This window comes from Galeopterus variegatus, unplaced genomic scaffold (genome assembly GCF_000696425.1).
Source record: "Galeopterus variegatus unplaced genomic scaffold, G_variegatus-3.0.2 Scaffold93, whole genome shotgun sequence".
Lineage (NCBI taxonomy): Eukaryota > Metazoa > Chordata > Mammalia > Dermoptera > Cynocephalidae > Galeopterus > Galeopterus variegatus.
Window position 1 is genome coordinate 962,231 of NW_007726204.1, and position 16,219 is coordinate 978,449.

At 50.2% G+C, this 16,219-nt stretch overlaps 3 protein-coding genes across 4 annotated transcripts in view; all 3 read right to left on the minus strand.

The window, feature by feature from the left end:
* Positions 1-928, minus strand: part of LOC103598595 (SERTA domain-containing protein 1-like) — a 1,772-nt gene extending 844 nt beyond the window's left edge. The window contains exon 1 of the mRNA XM_008582621.1: positions 921-928. Coding sequence (XP_008580843.1) covers positions 921-928 — 8 coding nt within the window. The remainder of the gene's footprint in view (positions 1-920) is intronic.
* Positions 929-956: 28 nt separating this feature from the next.
* On the minus strand, positions 957-2,023 carry LOC103598426 (SERTA domain-containing protein 1). Its single transcript, XM_008582419.1, has one exon. The coding sequence runs from the start codon at positions 2,021-2,023 to the stop codon at positions 1,310-1,312; it is 714 nt and encodes a 237-aa protein (XP_008580641.1). The 3' UTR covers positions 957-1,309.
* An 8,628-nt stretch (positions 2,024-10,651) lies between these two features.
* SERTAD3 (SERTA domain containing 3) lies at positions 10,652-14,096 on the minus strand. 2 transcript variants are annotated; one of them, XR_551204.1, is made up of 3 exons: positions 14,032-14,096; positions 11,098-11,871; positions 10,698-10,995 (listed from the first exon to the last, which is right to left on the minus strand). XR_551204.1 is itself a non-coding variant. In XM_008582427.1 (2 exons), the coding sequence occupies exon 2, from the start codon at positions 11,863-11,865 to the stop codon at positions 11,272-11,274; it is 594 nt and encodes a 197-aa protein (XP_008580649.1). In that variant the 5' UTR covers positions 11,866-11,871; positions 14,032-14,096; the 3' UTR covers positions 10,652-11,271. The 2 variants fall into 2 exon arrangements, 1 of the variants encoding a protein (XP_008580649.1); XM_008582427.1 differs by having other exon boundaries at positions 10,652-11,871.
* Between the last annotated feature and the right edge of the window lie 2,123 nt (positions 14,097-16,219).

Genomic DNA, 16,219 nt, shown 5'->3' on the forward strand with positions numbered 1-16,219 from the left:
TGAACGAGCTTGTAAAAGTTAGGTGACTTTGTCAGGTCACTGCAGGCACCCGGCGCTCTGGCCAGCCCTATCACACGGCCAGTCAGGCAGGTGGCCCTAGCTCGCCTGGGCCTGAGTTTCTTCTAGAAGGAAAACACAACCGCTTGCCCCTGCAGGGCCTCCCTTCAGCCCTGCCACTATGCCTGGTGGCTTTTTTTCAGAGACAGCCTTCAAGCTGCCCTATCTTTTACCCAAAGAGCGATTTGAGACTGGTAAGTGTTTTATTTTATAGAAGGAAAACACAACCGCTTGCCCCTGCAGGGCCTCCCTTCAGCCCTGCCACTATGCCTGTGGCTTTTTTTCAGAGACAGCCTTCAAGCTGCCCTATCTTTTACCCAAAGAGCGATTTGAGACTGGTAAGTGTTTTATTTTAAAAAACTGGCTGACCCTTTTTTTCACCATTTTCCTGAAGAGCTGACTCTCAGTACTCTTTGGAGAGGCTCCGTCCAGCCTCCAGCTTTGTTTTTATTTCTGGGACATTCTGAAATTTCCCTCCCCCTCTCCCCTGAACATATACAGGTAGACTCCAGGCAAGGACTAGATTTCATTTTTAATAAATGGCCCTGGTGCTGCCCCCTGCCCCCACCCCCCATACACACAGAAGCACAACAGAGAAACCTGGGGAATTTGTCTCCAGGGCAAGTTACCAGACCTAGATGGTCTTTTCAGGTCAATAAAGCAGTGAAGTTCATAATTTGAAACCCACCTCCTCAAGTTATATCTCTTGGAGCTTCAGTTTTCTCAACTGTAAAATGGGTATTACAATAATACCTGTCTGGTGGGGTTGTTATGGGATTAAATGAGTTAACATATGAATAGTGCTTGGAACTGTGCCTGGTTCACAGTCCATGCTCAATAAATGTTAAATGTTATTATCTCACCCTCGCATTTGCCCAGAGACAAAGAAGCACACAGACTTGAGATTTCCCAGGATTGGTTTTAATTTGAAAAAACTGGTTGGGGTCTCTTCCCCTATCAGGGAAGAAATGCCCAGGCTATGGCTCCAGCAGATTCAGTCCAGCAGGGGGCCTGGCTCAATCATGTTCCAGTCATCAGACCCTGTCATTCCATCGCTAGGGTCTAATCCCAGACTCCCCCACCAGCCTCAAGACAACAGGACGGATGTGAAGTTGCCCAGGACTGGATTCTATCTCTCCAAAGTGGCCCAAGCCACTCTCTGTACTAGGGAAGCCAGATGTGTCTTTCCAAGGAGAGTTGTCCAGTCACCAGGCTCAGTTCAGACACTAGACAACCATCTCCGCCCTAGAGGTCAGCGCCCAGGCCCCGGCGACCGCTCCAATGCCTGTGTGCCCACCAGAACATCCATGAGGTAGTCCAGCTCGGCTTCGTCCAGCTCTGGAGCTTCTTCCTTGCCTGGCCCATCCTCAGGGCCAGGTTTGAGGCCCTCAGAGGCTGGAGCCCAAAGTTCACTGTCATACATGGAGGTGTCAATGTCCTCAAACAGGCCCTCAAGCCCATCGTCCAATAGACAGCCAGTGGCAGGGCCCAGCAGGTCCAAGGCACCCAGGCTGGGTGGGGCTCCCCCAATGGGGCGGCCTGGTGGCCCCTCGTCCGCCAGGGGTTGGGGAGCCTGGCTTAGGCCCTCGATGTGGCTGAGGTCCTCCAAGAGGCTGGCCATGGAGGCTGAGAGGGCAGCGTCTGAGCTAGCCAGCAAGTTGTCAGCCACATTGGGGGCTGCGGGTGGGTTGGGCACAGGTGGCAGGGCAGCCGTGGGTGCCATGGATGCCTGGATGCGCCGCAGTGTGTTCACCACCAGCACCAGGTGCCGCAGGTCGGGCTCACTCTGCCGCAGGCTGTGGTGAAGCTTGAGCACCGAGAGGTCAAAGAGGGAGTTGGAGGCCACGGCTGGGGGTGCCTGTGCCACTGCTGGGAGGCTGGGATCTAGCCACCAGGCATCAACCGTCAGGGCTTCCTTCTCCTCCTCCTCCTCCTCCCGCTTGCGCTTCAGACCCTTGCTCAGCATCCTCTGCAGGGAGGGAGGAGTCATTCAATTACGGGAAGCAAACGTTAGGTTCAAACCCTGGCTCTAACAACTGCTGCAGGTGTGATCGTGGGCAAGTCCCTTAACCTCTCTGAGCCTAGGTTTTCTTAGGGAACTTTTAAGATATGGATGATAATATCTATTAGGGGGCTGGCCCATGGCTCACTCGGGAGAGTGTGGTGCTGACAACACCAAGTCAAGGGTTAAGATCTCCTTACCGGTTATCTTTAAAAAAAAAAAAAAATAATATAATAATATCTATTAGGATTTAGATACTATTAAGGATTTTTAGGATTTAAAAGTTTTGAGGATTAAATGATAATAAACAAAAAGCACCTACAACAATGCCTGGTACACAGTAATTACTCTTACTAATAACTGCTCTTGGTAACATCACTTATTCAATGAACCATGAGGAATGGCCAATATTCCACCTTTTTTTTTTAACCTACAAAAGCAGCTGTTTCATATAGTTTAATATTTATTGAGTGTCTACTATGTATCAAACGATAAATAAATAAATAAATAGAGGAAATGTACAGATAGTGATTGGAAAGTACAACAGGTCCTGGAGATGGTCAGGGAAAACTGTAAGGAGATGACATTTGAACTGAGCACTCAAGCATGAGAAGTCAGCCATGGAAGAATCAGGGGAAAAGCATTCCGGGAAGAGGGAACAACAAAGGGCAAAGAAAGACTCGGAAGCTGTTTGAACTTGAACTGAAAAAATACCAGTGTGGTTGGTGTACAGATAGTGACAGGGTGGGACAGGGTGGGAGACCAGGTGGGGTAGGAGAGCAGGCAGAAGCTAGCTCACAGAAGGCCGCATAGGCAGACGTTATTGTGTGTGGCGGGGAGTCACTGAAGAGGTTTCAGCAGAGAGGGGAGTGGTGGTGTGAGCTGACTAGCTTTCCAGAAGATCCCTGCTGGCTGCTTTGATTGGAGGGGGCGGGGGGGTGGGGGGGGCGGTACGTGGGCCTGAGACCCATTCGGAGGCTACTGTACTCGCTGGGATGGGCAATGACGATGGCCTGGAGCAGAAGCTGGTAGTGAACATGGAAGGACGTTGGTCGATTTAGGATTTATTTGGGAGACAGAGTGGACAGGGCTTGCCAGGGAACCCTGATGGACACGGGGGTCAGTCACTGATAGAAGTTTGAGGATCCACTCTCTTCCCGGGGAGGTGAGGGCCTGGAGTTTGAGACCCTTGGCCCAACCTTTGTGGGCCAGGAAGACTGCAGGGTCTAGTCCCCGGGACCGTGCCTAGCAAGACCTTAAGAGTGACCCACTGGGTCTTCGCCCCCTTTCCGACAGATCCAGGAGTCCGGAACCGCAGGAATTCAGCCCCCACCCGACTCCGCCCCCAAATCCCGGCGCCCCCTAGCGGCACTCAGGCCGGCTTTTCCCCCGGGGATTCCGGCCCCTTCTGACCCCGGGACCCTTTACACGACCCCACGTCCCGGCGGAGGCTCCTGCCTGCCGCCCTGGGCCGTGCAGGCTGGGACCCCCGGGCGGCTGTTCTGTGCTCCCGGCCTCCGCTCGTTTCCGGAAGGCAGTGGAGGCGGCTCCTCCCGAAGCGGCGGCGGCGGAGGCGGGTGAGTCACGCAGCCGGAGCCAGGGAGCCGGCGCCTCCGCCCCCTTCTAGGGCTGAGGCGTGATTCACCCGGCCGGGCCAGGGCTGGTGGCACGTAGAGGCCCGCGCGTCTTGATTCCGGGTAGCCCCAGCGCAAACCTGCCGGACCCGGGGATCAAACTCGCAAAAGAACCCGGCCACCGGTACCCCTTCGGTCCCCAGACCCCTTCATTTACATACCCAGCTCACCAGTTGCCAATCAGAGCGAAGAGTGAACTACCCACAGCCAATCAGGAAGCGGCAGCGGCGGCAGCATCGCTCGCTTGCTCTCCTTCAGGAACCGGCGCCTAGGTCGGGAAACGCAGTTGTGACTCCGGCGCACGACTCCGGACTCTTGACTACCCTTAGCTCCGCCCACTCCCGTGGCGGCCCCGCCCTCCGCCCCAGGGATTGGCTCTAAATGGTGATGGGCGGAACCTGCAGGGGGCAGGTTCGGAAAGGAGGGGAGGTTGGCTTCAGGGCGCATGCCTGGGCGGCTGCTTGAGAGAAGAGAGGAGAGAGCGGTGGTTCTTTGCCCTGTGGGACGGTAGGGGCTTTGCCTGTCAAAGTACACGCCCTTCACATACACAGCCATGCACCTGCCAAACCCCTCAATTGAGCTTCTTAAGCACCTAGACCCAACAGGGGTCTACACTCTAGGCTAGATAGTCCTGGGTTCAAATCCTGACTCACCATTCACTCCATGCGTGACCTTGGAAAAATGCTTTAATTCTCTGAGCCACAGATAGACTGTTAAATGGGATCTTCTTGCCTACCGCTTGAAAGTTAGGAAAGTTAAAAAAAAGATCGTATCTGTAAGAGCACTATACCAGACTCAGCAAATGCTGGACAGACAGTTGGACTCCATTGTCGTTAAAGGCAGGTGTGAGGTGGGGATGGGACGCCCCCAGAGTCACATCCTGGGCTCCATTCCTTAAATAGCTGTGTGATCTGGGGCAAGTGTTTCAAGCCCTTAGGATCTCAGTTTCCTCATCTGTTTTTTTGTTTGTTTGTTTGTTTGTTTTGTTTTTGGCGGCTGGCCAGTATGGGGATCTGAACCCATGACTTCGGTGTTGTAAAGCTGTGCTCCAACCAACCGAGCTAACTGGCCAGTCTCCTCATCTTTAAGATGAGGAAAATAGCAGCGTCTGTCTCAGAGAATTGTTTTGAAAATTAAATAGAAAAATTCGTGCAAAATGCTCAGAATGATGTACAACGTGTCCTGTGGTTAGTAGTAATAGCTGTTGTAATAAGATGAGCACTTATGGGATGGCAGGTTAGCTCACTTGGGAGAGCGTGGTGCTGACAACACCAAGTCAAGGGTTAACATCCCCTTACCGGTCATCTTTATTAAAAAAAAAAAAAAAAAAAAAAAAAAAGAAGAGACTTAGTTCAAAGTGGGGAGACACACTGGATGGGACTATAAACAGGAGTTTAACACATGTTTGATAAACTGGCAGTGGGACTTACCTTCTTCAAGTAGCTCATTTGCTAACTCCAGAACTGTGGAAAGAACTGTTAGTTGTGAATAAAGCTCTTGGCCAAAGCAAGCTCTCAAAAATGCTGACTACAGTAGTTGATTCAGGCAGTGATAATCAATGGATGCTCTAAACTTTGGGTGAAAGGTTAGTGGGAAAAGGATCTTGACAGGCTCCAAAGCATCACCCAAAGGTTACTTGCTAACTGCAAAGGGGGAAATATCCTTTTATGATATGGCGCTCACCACCTTAACCATGTGATGAAACTGCATCACCAATGGTGGGACATCCTGACACTGGGTGCTTTAAGAAGTACACAATATTCCCTGTGGAGTCTTTCTGTTAAATTGCACAAACTGATCTCATCAAACCTCCAGAACCAATTTTTAGCTTATAGGAGGATTTAGGAACAAATTAAACACTAACAATCTGACAAATCCAAAATGTGGGACATTTTACAGCACAAGTGGGCTGTTCTACCAGAAATTCAATGTCAGGAAAACACAAAAAGGGATTGGGGGAAGGCCGGCCCGTGGCTCACTCGGTAGAGTGCGGTGCTGAAAAAGGGATTGGGGGGAACGTTAAAGAATAAAAGATACTCTGTAATTTCTTTATTACAACCAAATTAATATGTGAAACTTTATTGGATCCTAATTTGGGGGCAAAGAAAACAACTATAAAAGATATTCTTGAATCAATTGGAGAAATTTGAGTATGGACTGGATATTAGGCGATGTTATGGAATTCTTAATTCTCTTAGATGTGAAATAATATTGTGGTTTGTAGGTAAATGTCCTTATTCTTAGGAGATGCCTGCTGAGCTATTAAGGGTAGAATGTCAAGATGTCTGCAAGTGACTCCCCAATAGTTCAGCAAAAGAAAAAGTAAACATATCTGCATATACACATGTAGATAAAGGCAATTTAGCAAAAATGTTAACAACTATTTTTATTTTATTTTATTTTATTTTATTTTATTTTATTTTATTTTATTTTATTTTATTTTATTTTATTTTATTTTATTTTATTTTATTTTATTTTATTTTATTTTATTTTATTTTATTTTATTTTATTTTATTTTATTTTATTTTATTTTATTTTATTTTATTTTATTTTATTTTATTTTATTTTATTTTATTTTATTTTATTTTATTTTATTTTATTTTATTTTATTTTATTTTATTTTATTTTATTTTATTTTATTTTATTTTATTTTATTTTATTTTATTTTATTTTATTTTATTTTATTTTATTTTATTTTATTTTATTTTATTTTATTTTATTTTATTTTATTTTATTTTATTTTATTTTATTTTATTTTATTTTTTTTTTTTTCGTGACCGGCAACGGATCGCAACCCTCAGTGTCGCGCCCGTACCGGACCGGGACCGGCCACGGATCGCAACCCTCGGTGTTGCTCCCACACCTCGCTCAGCCAGTGAGCGGCCGGTCTGTATGTGGGATCCGAACCCTCGGTGGGAGCAAGCGGCGCACTGTAGCAGTGTGCCACAGGGCCGGCCCAAAATGTTAACAACTATTAATTAAATCTAGGTTGGACGGTATTCAAGTGCTCAGAATACTTTTCTCCCATCTTTTCTATATACTTGAATTTTTTCATAAAAGAGGGTAAAATGCTAGGTAGAACCCAGGCCCCTGCTAGGCAAATTCACATAATTCCCTGAAAACCCAGTTTTATAGCTTGGCAAAAAGGAGACTTAGAGTCTCCAACAGGCTTGTTCTAGGTCATACAGTGAAGCAGACCTCATAGGAGTCATTTGGTCAACATGTATTTATTGAGCACCTACTATGTGGTGGGCACTGTTGTAGACAGTGTGGGGACAGCACTGCATAAAACTCAGTCTCTCACGGATCAGGGGAGAGAGTGAAGAGAGAAAATATGAAAAATGCATTCAGTGATTCATGAACATTCATGTATTGAGCCCCTTCTGTGTGCCAGACACTATTCTAGGCACTGAAGATAAGGCAATGAAATTATAGATAAAAATCCCTGATGGGAGGAGGTGGATAATAAACTTAAAGAAATTACACAGTACCTTAGGAGCTGATAAGTGCAAAGGAAAAGAATGAAGCAGAGTGGGAGGAGAATAATGAAAGGGTATGTGTCTTTAGATGAGGGAGGGAGTGTTCTCTGAAGAGATGACATTTGAGCAGAGACCTGATAAAATGAGAGAGGTGGCAAAACTCTGGAGGAAGAGTGTTCCAGGCAGAGGAAAGAGCCAGTGCAAAGGCCCTGAGGTGCTGTTTGCTAGGCGGCAAGGCCAGTGTAGCTGGACTGGGAGCTGCAGGGCAGGAGCTCAGAGAAGTTATCAGGCCTTTTAGACCTCTGTGTGGACCTTTGTTTTTTACTCAGAGTGGGATGAGAACAGCCTGGAAGATGAATACATGAGAAAAATAATTTCTGCTTCTGTTCAGTGACCTAAAGAAAACAAAATAGGACTGTATAATAGAGGTCTGTGGGCTGCCTACGGACCACCGGCAAAAAAAAAAAGTAAAAGTAGAGGCCTGGGGAGAGGTGCCTGTAGCCAGGGTGGTCGGAGAGAAACTTCCTCAGGAGGTGACACTGAAGTTGGGACCAGAAAGTGGAGAAGGAGCCAGAAATTCAAAGGCAGGGGGGAAGGGAGAAGGAAAGAGAACATCAGGCCTTGGGAAACGAAACCAGAAGTGAAGCCACCAAGCCCGGCAGGCCTCTGCCAGCTGCGGAGGGAAGGAGGGGGGTGAGGGGGAGCGTCCCGCCCCTGGGGAGGGAGGAGGCGCCAGGCAGGCTCCGGGCGGCGGCCTCCCCGGTATCCCGCCTGGCTGGACAGCCCAGGGCGGCGGGTGGGCGGCGGGGAGGGACCCTCCCCCAGCACGCCCGTAGAGGTGGCAGGCCCATCCCCCACCGCAGGACCGCGGGGGAGGGCAGGTTGGGGAAAGTGTACTCTGCCCTCAGGGACTCGGTTCCTGCTGCAGGGCCAGCCTTTCCACTTCTTTGGCCAGTTCTTTAACAGGTGCGATGTTAGGGAAGGAGGTGGGCCTCTCTGAGCTTCAGTTTGTTCATCTGGAGTGGGAAGGGTGCTCCTCATACCGGCCTCACTGCGGCACTAACAAGCTACACAATTCCCCTTCGCCTGGTGATCATTTAGGGCAGCAAAGAGCTCTAAGAAAGAGGTGAGTCAGGTCACAACCCTCCTGTGCTCAACACCCCCGCCGGGCTGGACAGCCCAGGGCGGCGGGTGGGCGGCGGGGAGGGACCCTCCCCCAGCACGCCCGTAGAGGTGGCAGGCCCATCCCCCACCGCAGGACCGCGGGGGAGGGCAGGTTGGGGAAAGTGTACTCTGCCCTCAGGGACTCGGTTCCTGCTGCAGGGCCAGCCTTTCCACTTCTTTGGCCAGTTCTTTAACAGGTGCGATGTTAGGGAAGGAGGTGGGCCTCTCTGAGCTTCAGTTTGTTCATCTGGAGTGGGAAGGGTGCTCCTCATACCGGCCTCACTGCGGCACTAACAAGCTACACAATTCCCCTTCGCCTGGTGATCATTTAGGGCAGCAAAGAGCTCTAAGAAAGAGGTGAGTCAGGTCACAACCCTCCTGTGCTCAACACCCTCCCAGGGCTTCCACCTTGCTCAAGGTAAAGCTGAAGCCCTCCCTGCAGGACTCCCACAAACCCTACATGATTCGCCCCTCCCCTCTCTCACCTGGTCTCCGGTGCTCTCCCCCTCGCTCACCCTGCTCCAGCCACGCTGGCCTCCTCACTGTCCCGCAAACACTCCATTCATGCTCTGACCTCAGGGCCTCTTTGCACTGGCTGTTTTCTCTGTCTGGATTGTTCCCCTACAGATCCATAGGGCTCACCCCTCACCTCCTTCAGGTCTTTACCCAAATGTCACCTTGCCGGTGAGGCCTTCCCTGGCCATCCCATCTAAATAGCAACACCTCCATCACTTCCCTACTTTCGTTTTCTCCACTACATTTATCACTACCTGACAGAATGTACTTTTTAACTTATTTTTCACATTTATTGCAATCCTACCCCACTATTATACTTCATGAGAGCAGGAATGTGTCTACTAGATGAGTGCCAAGCACAGCAGGCATTCAATAAATTTGGGCCATTATTGAAGTTCTCCGTGTGCCTCAGGCCCACTCACACACTTTGCATGCTTTGCTCTGTGAGGCAGGTGTAACACTGTGTTTGAGGAATAGTAGGGAATGGTATGGCTGGACATAGGAATGAGGGGTTGTGTGGAAAATGAGTCCAGAGAGGTGGGAGGGAAGGCTGGCCACTGCAAAGTCTGGAGTTCATTTTTTCAGCGTCAAATAATTTGAGTGCCCACCTGTGCCAAGCACAGTTCCAGGCCCCAGGTGCGGGGATGGTGGTGGTGGAGGATACAGCTAGGCAAAGACAGACACAACCACTCCCTGTGTTTCCAATAGAGGAGGCCAACCATTCATGGGTAATAAATAACTTGAGATTGGATAGGTGCTACTAAGAAAATCAAACAGGATGTGATGTGATGGTGGTGCACCTGGGCATGTTGAGCTTCGAATGGCAGCAAAGATCTCTCTGAGAAGGAGACATTTGGATTGCTGAAGTTAAGGGGGTTAGTGTCCTCTGGGCAGATTTAACACCAAATTCAAAAGCCCTGGACTGGGAACGAGCTTGGGATCAAAGGAGATCAGCATGATTGGAGTCGAGCAGAGGAGAGAATGGGAGATGAAACTGGGAAAGTTGTCAGGAGAGTAAGTCAGGCCTTGTAGATATCAGTGGAGTTGGGGTTTTATACTGAGTGTGACAGGAAGTCACTGGAGTTCCTCCTCCTTAGGACATGATTCATTTGGCATCCAAATTGGGATGCAGACTTCTGTGCTTTCTTGAGATTCCCCTGACCACCTCCTCTCTCTCTGGATTATCCCTCCACTTTCTGACTTAAGAGCCAGAAACCACAGGCAAACCCATGGACCATCCCAGGTATGGCTCCTCCTTGAGACCCCTCCGGAAAAGTGCCTAATGCTGTGCAGGCTCACCTGCTCTGCCTCTTCAAAGGCCTTTGTGAAGGAAAAGCCAGTGCAGCAATGTATCACATTGCATCTCCCCTGCCTCCCTTCTCTGTTCCCCTCTCACCAGCCTGGGCTTGTACCCCCCCAAATAAAGCATTAGCACCATAACTCTAACCTGAAGCAACATAAACACCATATAATTAAGAACAAGGCTCTGCAGGCCAACTGAGTTTAAGTTCTACCTCCCTGGTCCTCACTCTTTCTAGCTGTGTGACCCAGAGCAAGTGACTTGGCCTCTCTGAACTTCAGGTTCCTCCTACATAAAAATTGTGATAATAGTACCTACTTCTACATAGTCATGAGGATTAAAGGACTAAATTAGAATGAAGTGGTTAGAACAGCACTCTTGACAAGCATTCAATAAATGTCATGTACCATGATATACCTATCCCAACTTGGGTAGGGAAGGGGTACCAGGTCCCTCCTACTGACCCAGTTTATTTCAGAAACTTAAGGCAAGAACATTGCTTCCAAAATACTTTTATTAAAAAAAAATTACAAACAATCAAAAAAAAAAAGAAAGAAAGGCCACCACAAACCCCGCCTTTCTTTTAAGTAACGTGGCATGTAGCAGTTTGGTTTCCACCCTATTGCACGTGGTCCGGCCTGGTTTTGAATCAGGAGGCTGCTGGGACTGGGGTCCTGCCAAGGGGTTCAGCCTGAGGAGAAGAAACCAGCGCCTCCCACTCCCTCAAGGTGCAAGAGGCAGAGCCTGGGTTTCCATAGCAACTTGGTGGCACATCCCTGTCATCCTTTGACAGGCCCAGCTTTTTCTTCCCTGAGGCCCCAGTGGTCACAAGGAGAGTGGGAACTGGAGGGAAAAGTCAAAGAAATGTCTAAGTGAGAAATCAGACTCCCAGAAAGAGTCTCATTAAGGCATTTGGAACAGATAAATTAATTCAGGAAGACCCACCTTCACAGAAGGCTGGGATAACCAGACACACACACATGCAAGACAGTTTGTGGAACCCTGAAATTGGAAAGGAGGCCATAGTCACTGCTTAGTCCCCCACCAGAACACACACAGAGTTGCATCCAGGGATCCAGGCCACCAAGGATTAATCAAGAAGGATCCCCTGTCAAAGTTTTAGGACCCCAGAATGATTTCCATGATGTGATCTAGTTCATTCCATTCCCAGGACCCTGGGGCACAGAAGAGGTTGTGAGGAGGCTCTGGTGGGGCCAGTGCAGGTTCCTTTTCCACTGCAGATGTATCAATGTCCATAAAGAAGTCATCCAGGCCAGAGTCTCCCAGGTACCTAGAGCTCAGAGCTTCTAAAAAGACTGGATCCGGCTGAGGCAGTGCTTCATTTTGGAGGCCCAGTGGAACCACTGGATTCTGAGGGGGCTCAGTTTGGTCCATGGAGGTATCCAGCTCCCTGAGGATAGAGCCAATGGTGGCTGACAGGGAGAAATCCTCCTCACCCAGGAAGAGGGGCTCAGGGGGCAGGGCAGGTGCAGGAGCCAGGCGAAGTGCGGCCTGGAGCTGCTGCAAGGTGTTATGGATGAGGACGTGCCTGCGGAGGCTGGGTGCTCGGGGTCCCAGGCTGCGCTGGACTTTGTCTAAGGAGATGCGGAGCAGGGCTTGCTGGTAGCTCCGAAGACCAGCTGGACCCCAGTCCCACTTTTCCTCCTCCTCCTCTTCCAAATCTGAGTGTTTCCTCTTCAAGCCTCCAACCATGATGCTCTGTGAAGACAAGAGGGGTAAATCAGACATGGTAGGGCTAGGTCAAACCCTGCTTTCCTAGGCCTGTATAGTTGTTGGTGATTTCTAATTATGTGAAACACAGTTTACTCAAATATAAAATGGAGACAGTCCAAATTCCACGAGGCTAAGGAGGTGAATAAGTGTATGTGACTAAGAAAACAAGATCTGTTAAAAAAAATAAAGGAAAGAAAACAAGATCTACACTTAAACATAGCTGGGTGTGAATCCCACTTACTTGCCTGTTGTGACCTCAAATAGGTAATTTACATTCTTTTTTTTTTTTTTAAAGATAACCCGTAAGGGGATCTTAACCCTTGGCTTGGTGTTGCCAGCACCATGCTCAGCCAGTGAGCGAGCCGGCCATCCCTATATAGGATCCGAACCCGTGGCCTTGGTGTTATCAGCACCACACTCTCCCGAGTGAGAGCCACAGGCCGGCCCTGGTAATTTACAGTTTTGAGAATTAATTTCCTGATCTGCAAAGTAAGGATCCTAACTCAAGTCCCCCTGAGTCTTAAAACTGTTCACAACACTCATTTCTTCAAACATGTCACACACAAAACAGGTGTGGAGAGCAGAGACCTGGAATGGAAGTAGGAACTCCTGGGTTTGCATTCTGCCTTAGACACTGCTCAAATGTGTGATCTTGGGAAGTGACGTGATGTCACCTCTCTGACCCTCAGTTTCCTCCTCTGTAAAATGAGGACTGTAAAAATACTTCTTACCACATACTCAAGGAGATCCCATGTGTTACATGCACAGGGCCCACCACGCTGGAAGTGCTTAATATACAAGAAGAGTTAATTGCCATTTATTCATTCAATAGGCATCTATCCAGTGCCTACTAAATTCGAGCCACCAGGAGCCCTGTCAGGACACCCATTTGTCGAGACTCTTCTTTTACAGAGAGGACACTTCTGTCCACTCCCTCTTCCTTAACTGACTGTGAGAGCTCCCAGCGGCAGGGAATGGAATGGGCCTTCCTCATTCCCTCCGCCCGCACCTTGAGCTCACCCCAAAGAGCGCCCCATAGGAAAACTTGCTAGAAAGCAACTCACGCCAAATCCCGCCCCCTGACGGCCCACCCAACCAGACCTCGGCGTCCCACAGGCCCTGCCCCTCACCGCTCTCTTTTCAGCATCCAGGAACGCCCCACATCGCCCCAAGGGCTTCTGGGAAATGTGGACCAATAGCCGCCAGGTACACGCAAGAACGTCGAGCCTGGCAAGCACTACAATCCCCAGAGGGCTCCGCTCGGCCCTCGGACGAAGCTCCTCCGCCCTCCCTTAAGGCATGCGCACAGGAGCCCGAGGTGGATGGGGGAGGGAACCCGGACGTCCAGCTGCCGGGTGCCTGCCGAGCCCCGCCCTCCGTTGCCTCCGGGGCTGCGGGTCTGAGCTCCACGCCCGGAACACCCCTCCCCCACCCCAAACTCCGACTGTAAAACTGCTTTCTCCGGATCCCTCCGACTCCTGAAGTCTGGGATTCTTCCCTAAAATTGCCCCCGGGTTCAAAGACCCAGGCCCTAACACTTCGCTCAAAGACGACAAATGTTCTCCAATCTTCCGCGTTCGGGAGACTAGGTATCCCAATTTTGAGACCTGCCCCCAACTTTCCCCTATTCTCCCGACTTTCAAACGCTTCTAGACTTCACCTCCAAACTCACCGTCCGGCTCCAAGACCAGACATTACTCTCCCCAGTAACCCCTGCCCGCCACTGCATCTTCAAGTCAAAGATTCCTTGACCCTAGTTCTCTCGTTTCTTCAAATGCTCGGGATCCCAGCCCCAAACATCTTACACCTTTTCTAGAACACTATATAGAAGCCCAAATTCGCCCGTCCGGGAGACCCAATTGTCCTAATCTCCAGATTCCCTGCCCCAAAAGTTCCTTCCCCTGGTTTTCTCGCTTCTCCAAACACCCCATGTCCCAGCTTAAAACTCCCTTCACTTGAAAATCCTGCCCCAACAACCTCGCCTCCCGTCCTGGATCTCGAACTCGGTCTCCGATTCTCAGACCCTCCAAACCCTACCAGTCACCCTAATTCTGCACCCCCCGCTCTCGCCTAGACCCCGCAAATCCCAGGAGCGGACCTCCACCTCCCCCAAACCAAGATAGGTCCCAGGCGGCCACTCCTCACCTCAGCTGACAGGTACGCAACGACCACCTGGAACGCCTGGAGCGCGGCGACCCACCAGTGCTGGGTAGGACCTCGCTCACCTCTCCAGGGCCTCTCGGTCTGGCCTCCGGCCCACCCAGCTCCGCCCAGGAGCCAAGCCACAAGCCACGATTGGCTGGAGTCCTGCCCGCCACGGGACGCCGACTGGCTGGGCGGAGCCACCCGCCAGTAGCCGGGAGACGCCTGCCCCGCCCGCCCCTCCCTAGCGCCCCGGGCCATTTAAAGGATTCCGACTCGCCAAGGGGCGGGGCTACGTGCCCAGGGTGGAGGGGGCGGGGCCACGTGCCCAGGGTAGATGGGGGCGGGGCCAAGTGTCCAGGGTGGAGGGGGGCGGGGCCGTGAAGACCGCCTCCTTCAGCTCAGCTACGATCTTCGTCGCTCCGAGATCATCAGCGTTACTCTCTGCGGTCCCTTCAGACCAGGCCCGGACCACATCGCGGGGCAAGACGGGCTGGCACGCTCCTCCCTACTCTGCATTCCAGGCGGGCGGGGCCGACCAACTCGAACACATCGCGGAGGCCAAGCCCGGGGCCTTCCGAAGGCTGATGTCCGAGATGGGAGATGACGCAGCTAAAGACCAGCCAATAGTTTGGCGGGGCCTGTGTTGCCAGGGCAATCGCAGCCCTTGTCCTTCCGCCCCACATTACGCGAAGGCCCCTTCTTAATCCTCGAGACTTCTTAGCACGTACTCTGGTGGTCCCTCCTTGATCCCCTGGCACCTTATTTTTCCTCAGAATGACTCCTTTGCTACTAGAAATTAGTCCATGGCTCCCTGCATCCTTGGAGACAAAGTCCGAACTCGTTACTTTTGCCACAAAGCTCTTCATGATCTGGACTGATGCACTGTCCTCCTAGGTCTCTGGGATCCTGCCGCACAGATTCACTTTTTTTTTGGCGGCTAGTCGGTACGGGTATCCGAACCCGTGAACTCGGTATTATAAGGCTGTGCTGTAACCAACTGAACTAACCGGCCAGCTTGAAAAAAATTCTTAAATTCAACCATTTGAGTCGGGGACCGTCTGTACTCAAAAGTGAGAATGAAAGGCCTCTGGATCTTCATTGTTTTTTGTTTACTTTTGTTTGTTTTCTTACTTTGGTTTTCTATTATCTTTTTCTGTTTTTCCTTTTTTAAAAAAAAAATTATTTTGGATCCTTAAACTTGTTTCCTTGTTCTGAAAAGGTACCCTCAGTTCTCAGGTTGCCTCTTATCAGAATTCATTTCAAAGATTTCCTGCTCTCAGAAGCTCTCCCTGACAATCCACGTTGGGTTAGGACTCATCCTGGGCCCCATGGCTCCCATACCTCCCCCATCCCAGCCCTCCCCCACCTGTGCCTCCCCTGTCCCAGCCCTTAGCTATTACTGTCTGGACTGTGGGCCCCCTGAGGACAAGTATCATGATGTCTCAGTCTACTTTGTGTTACTATAACAATACCACAGACTGGATAATTTATTTATTTATTTTTATTTTTATTTATTTTTATTTTTTATTTTTTGTCCTTTTTGAGACCCGGCCACACCGTCGCACTGCGCTCAGCCAGTGAGCGCTGTGAGTGCACCAGTCATCCCTATATAGGATCCGAATCCGCGGCGGGAGCACTCCTGTGCTCCCAGCGCTGCACTCTCCCGAGTGCGCCACGGGCTTGGCCCTTATTTTTATTTTTTTAAAGATGACCGGTAAGGGGATCTTAACCCTTGTCTTGGTGTTGTCAGCACCACACTCAGCCAGTGAGTGAACCAGCCATCCCTATATGGGATCCGAACCCGCGGCCTTGGTGTTATCAGCACCACACTCTCCCGAGTGAGCCACAGGCTGGCCCCTGGATAATTTATAAAGAACAGGGATTTATTTCTTATAGTTCTGTTGGCTAGGAAGTCCAAGAGTATGGTTTCGGCATCTGGTGAGGGCCTTTGTGCTCTGTCAGCCCATGGCAGAAGATGGAAGGGCAAGACAGTGTGAGAGAGGTACCAGAAGGAGGTTGAACCCATTCCCTTATCAGGAACCTTCTGTGATAATGGCCTTAATCCATTCCCTTAATCTGCCCTCATGACCCAATCACTTCTTAAATGTTCCACTTCTCAACAGTGTTGCATTGGGGATTAAGTTTCCAACACATAACTTTGGGGAACATATTCAAGCCATAGCACAAT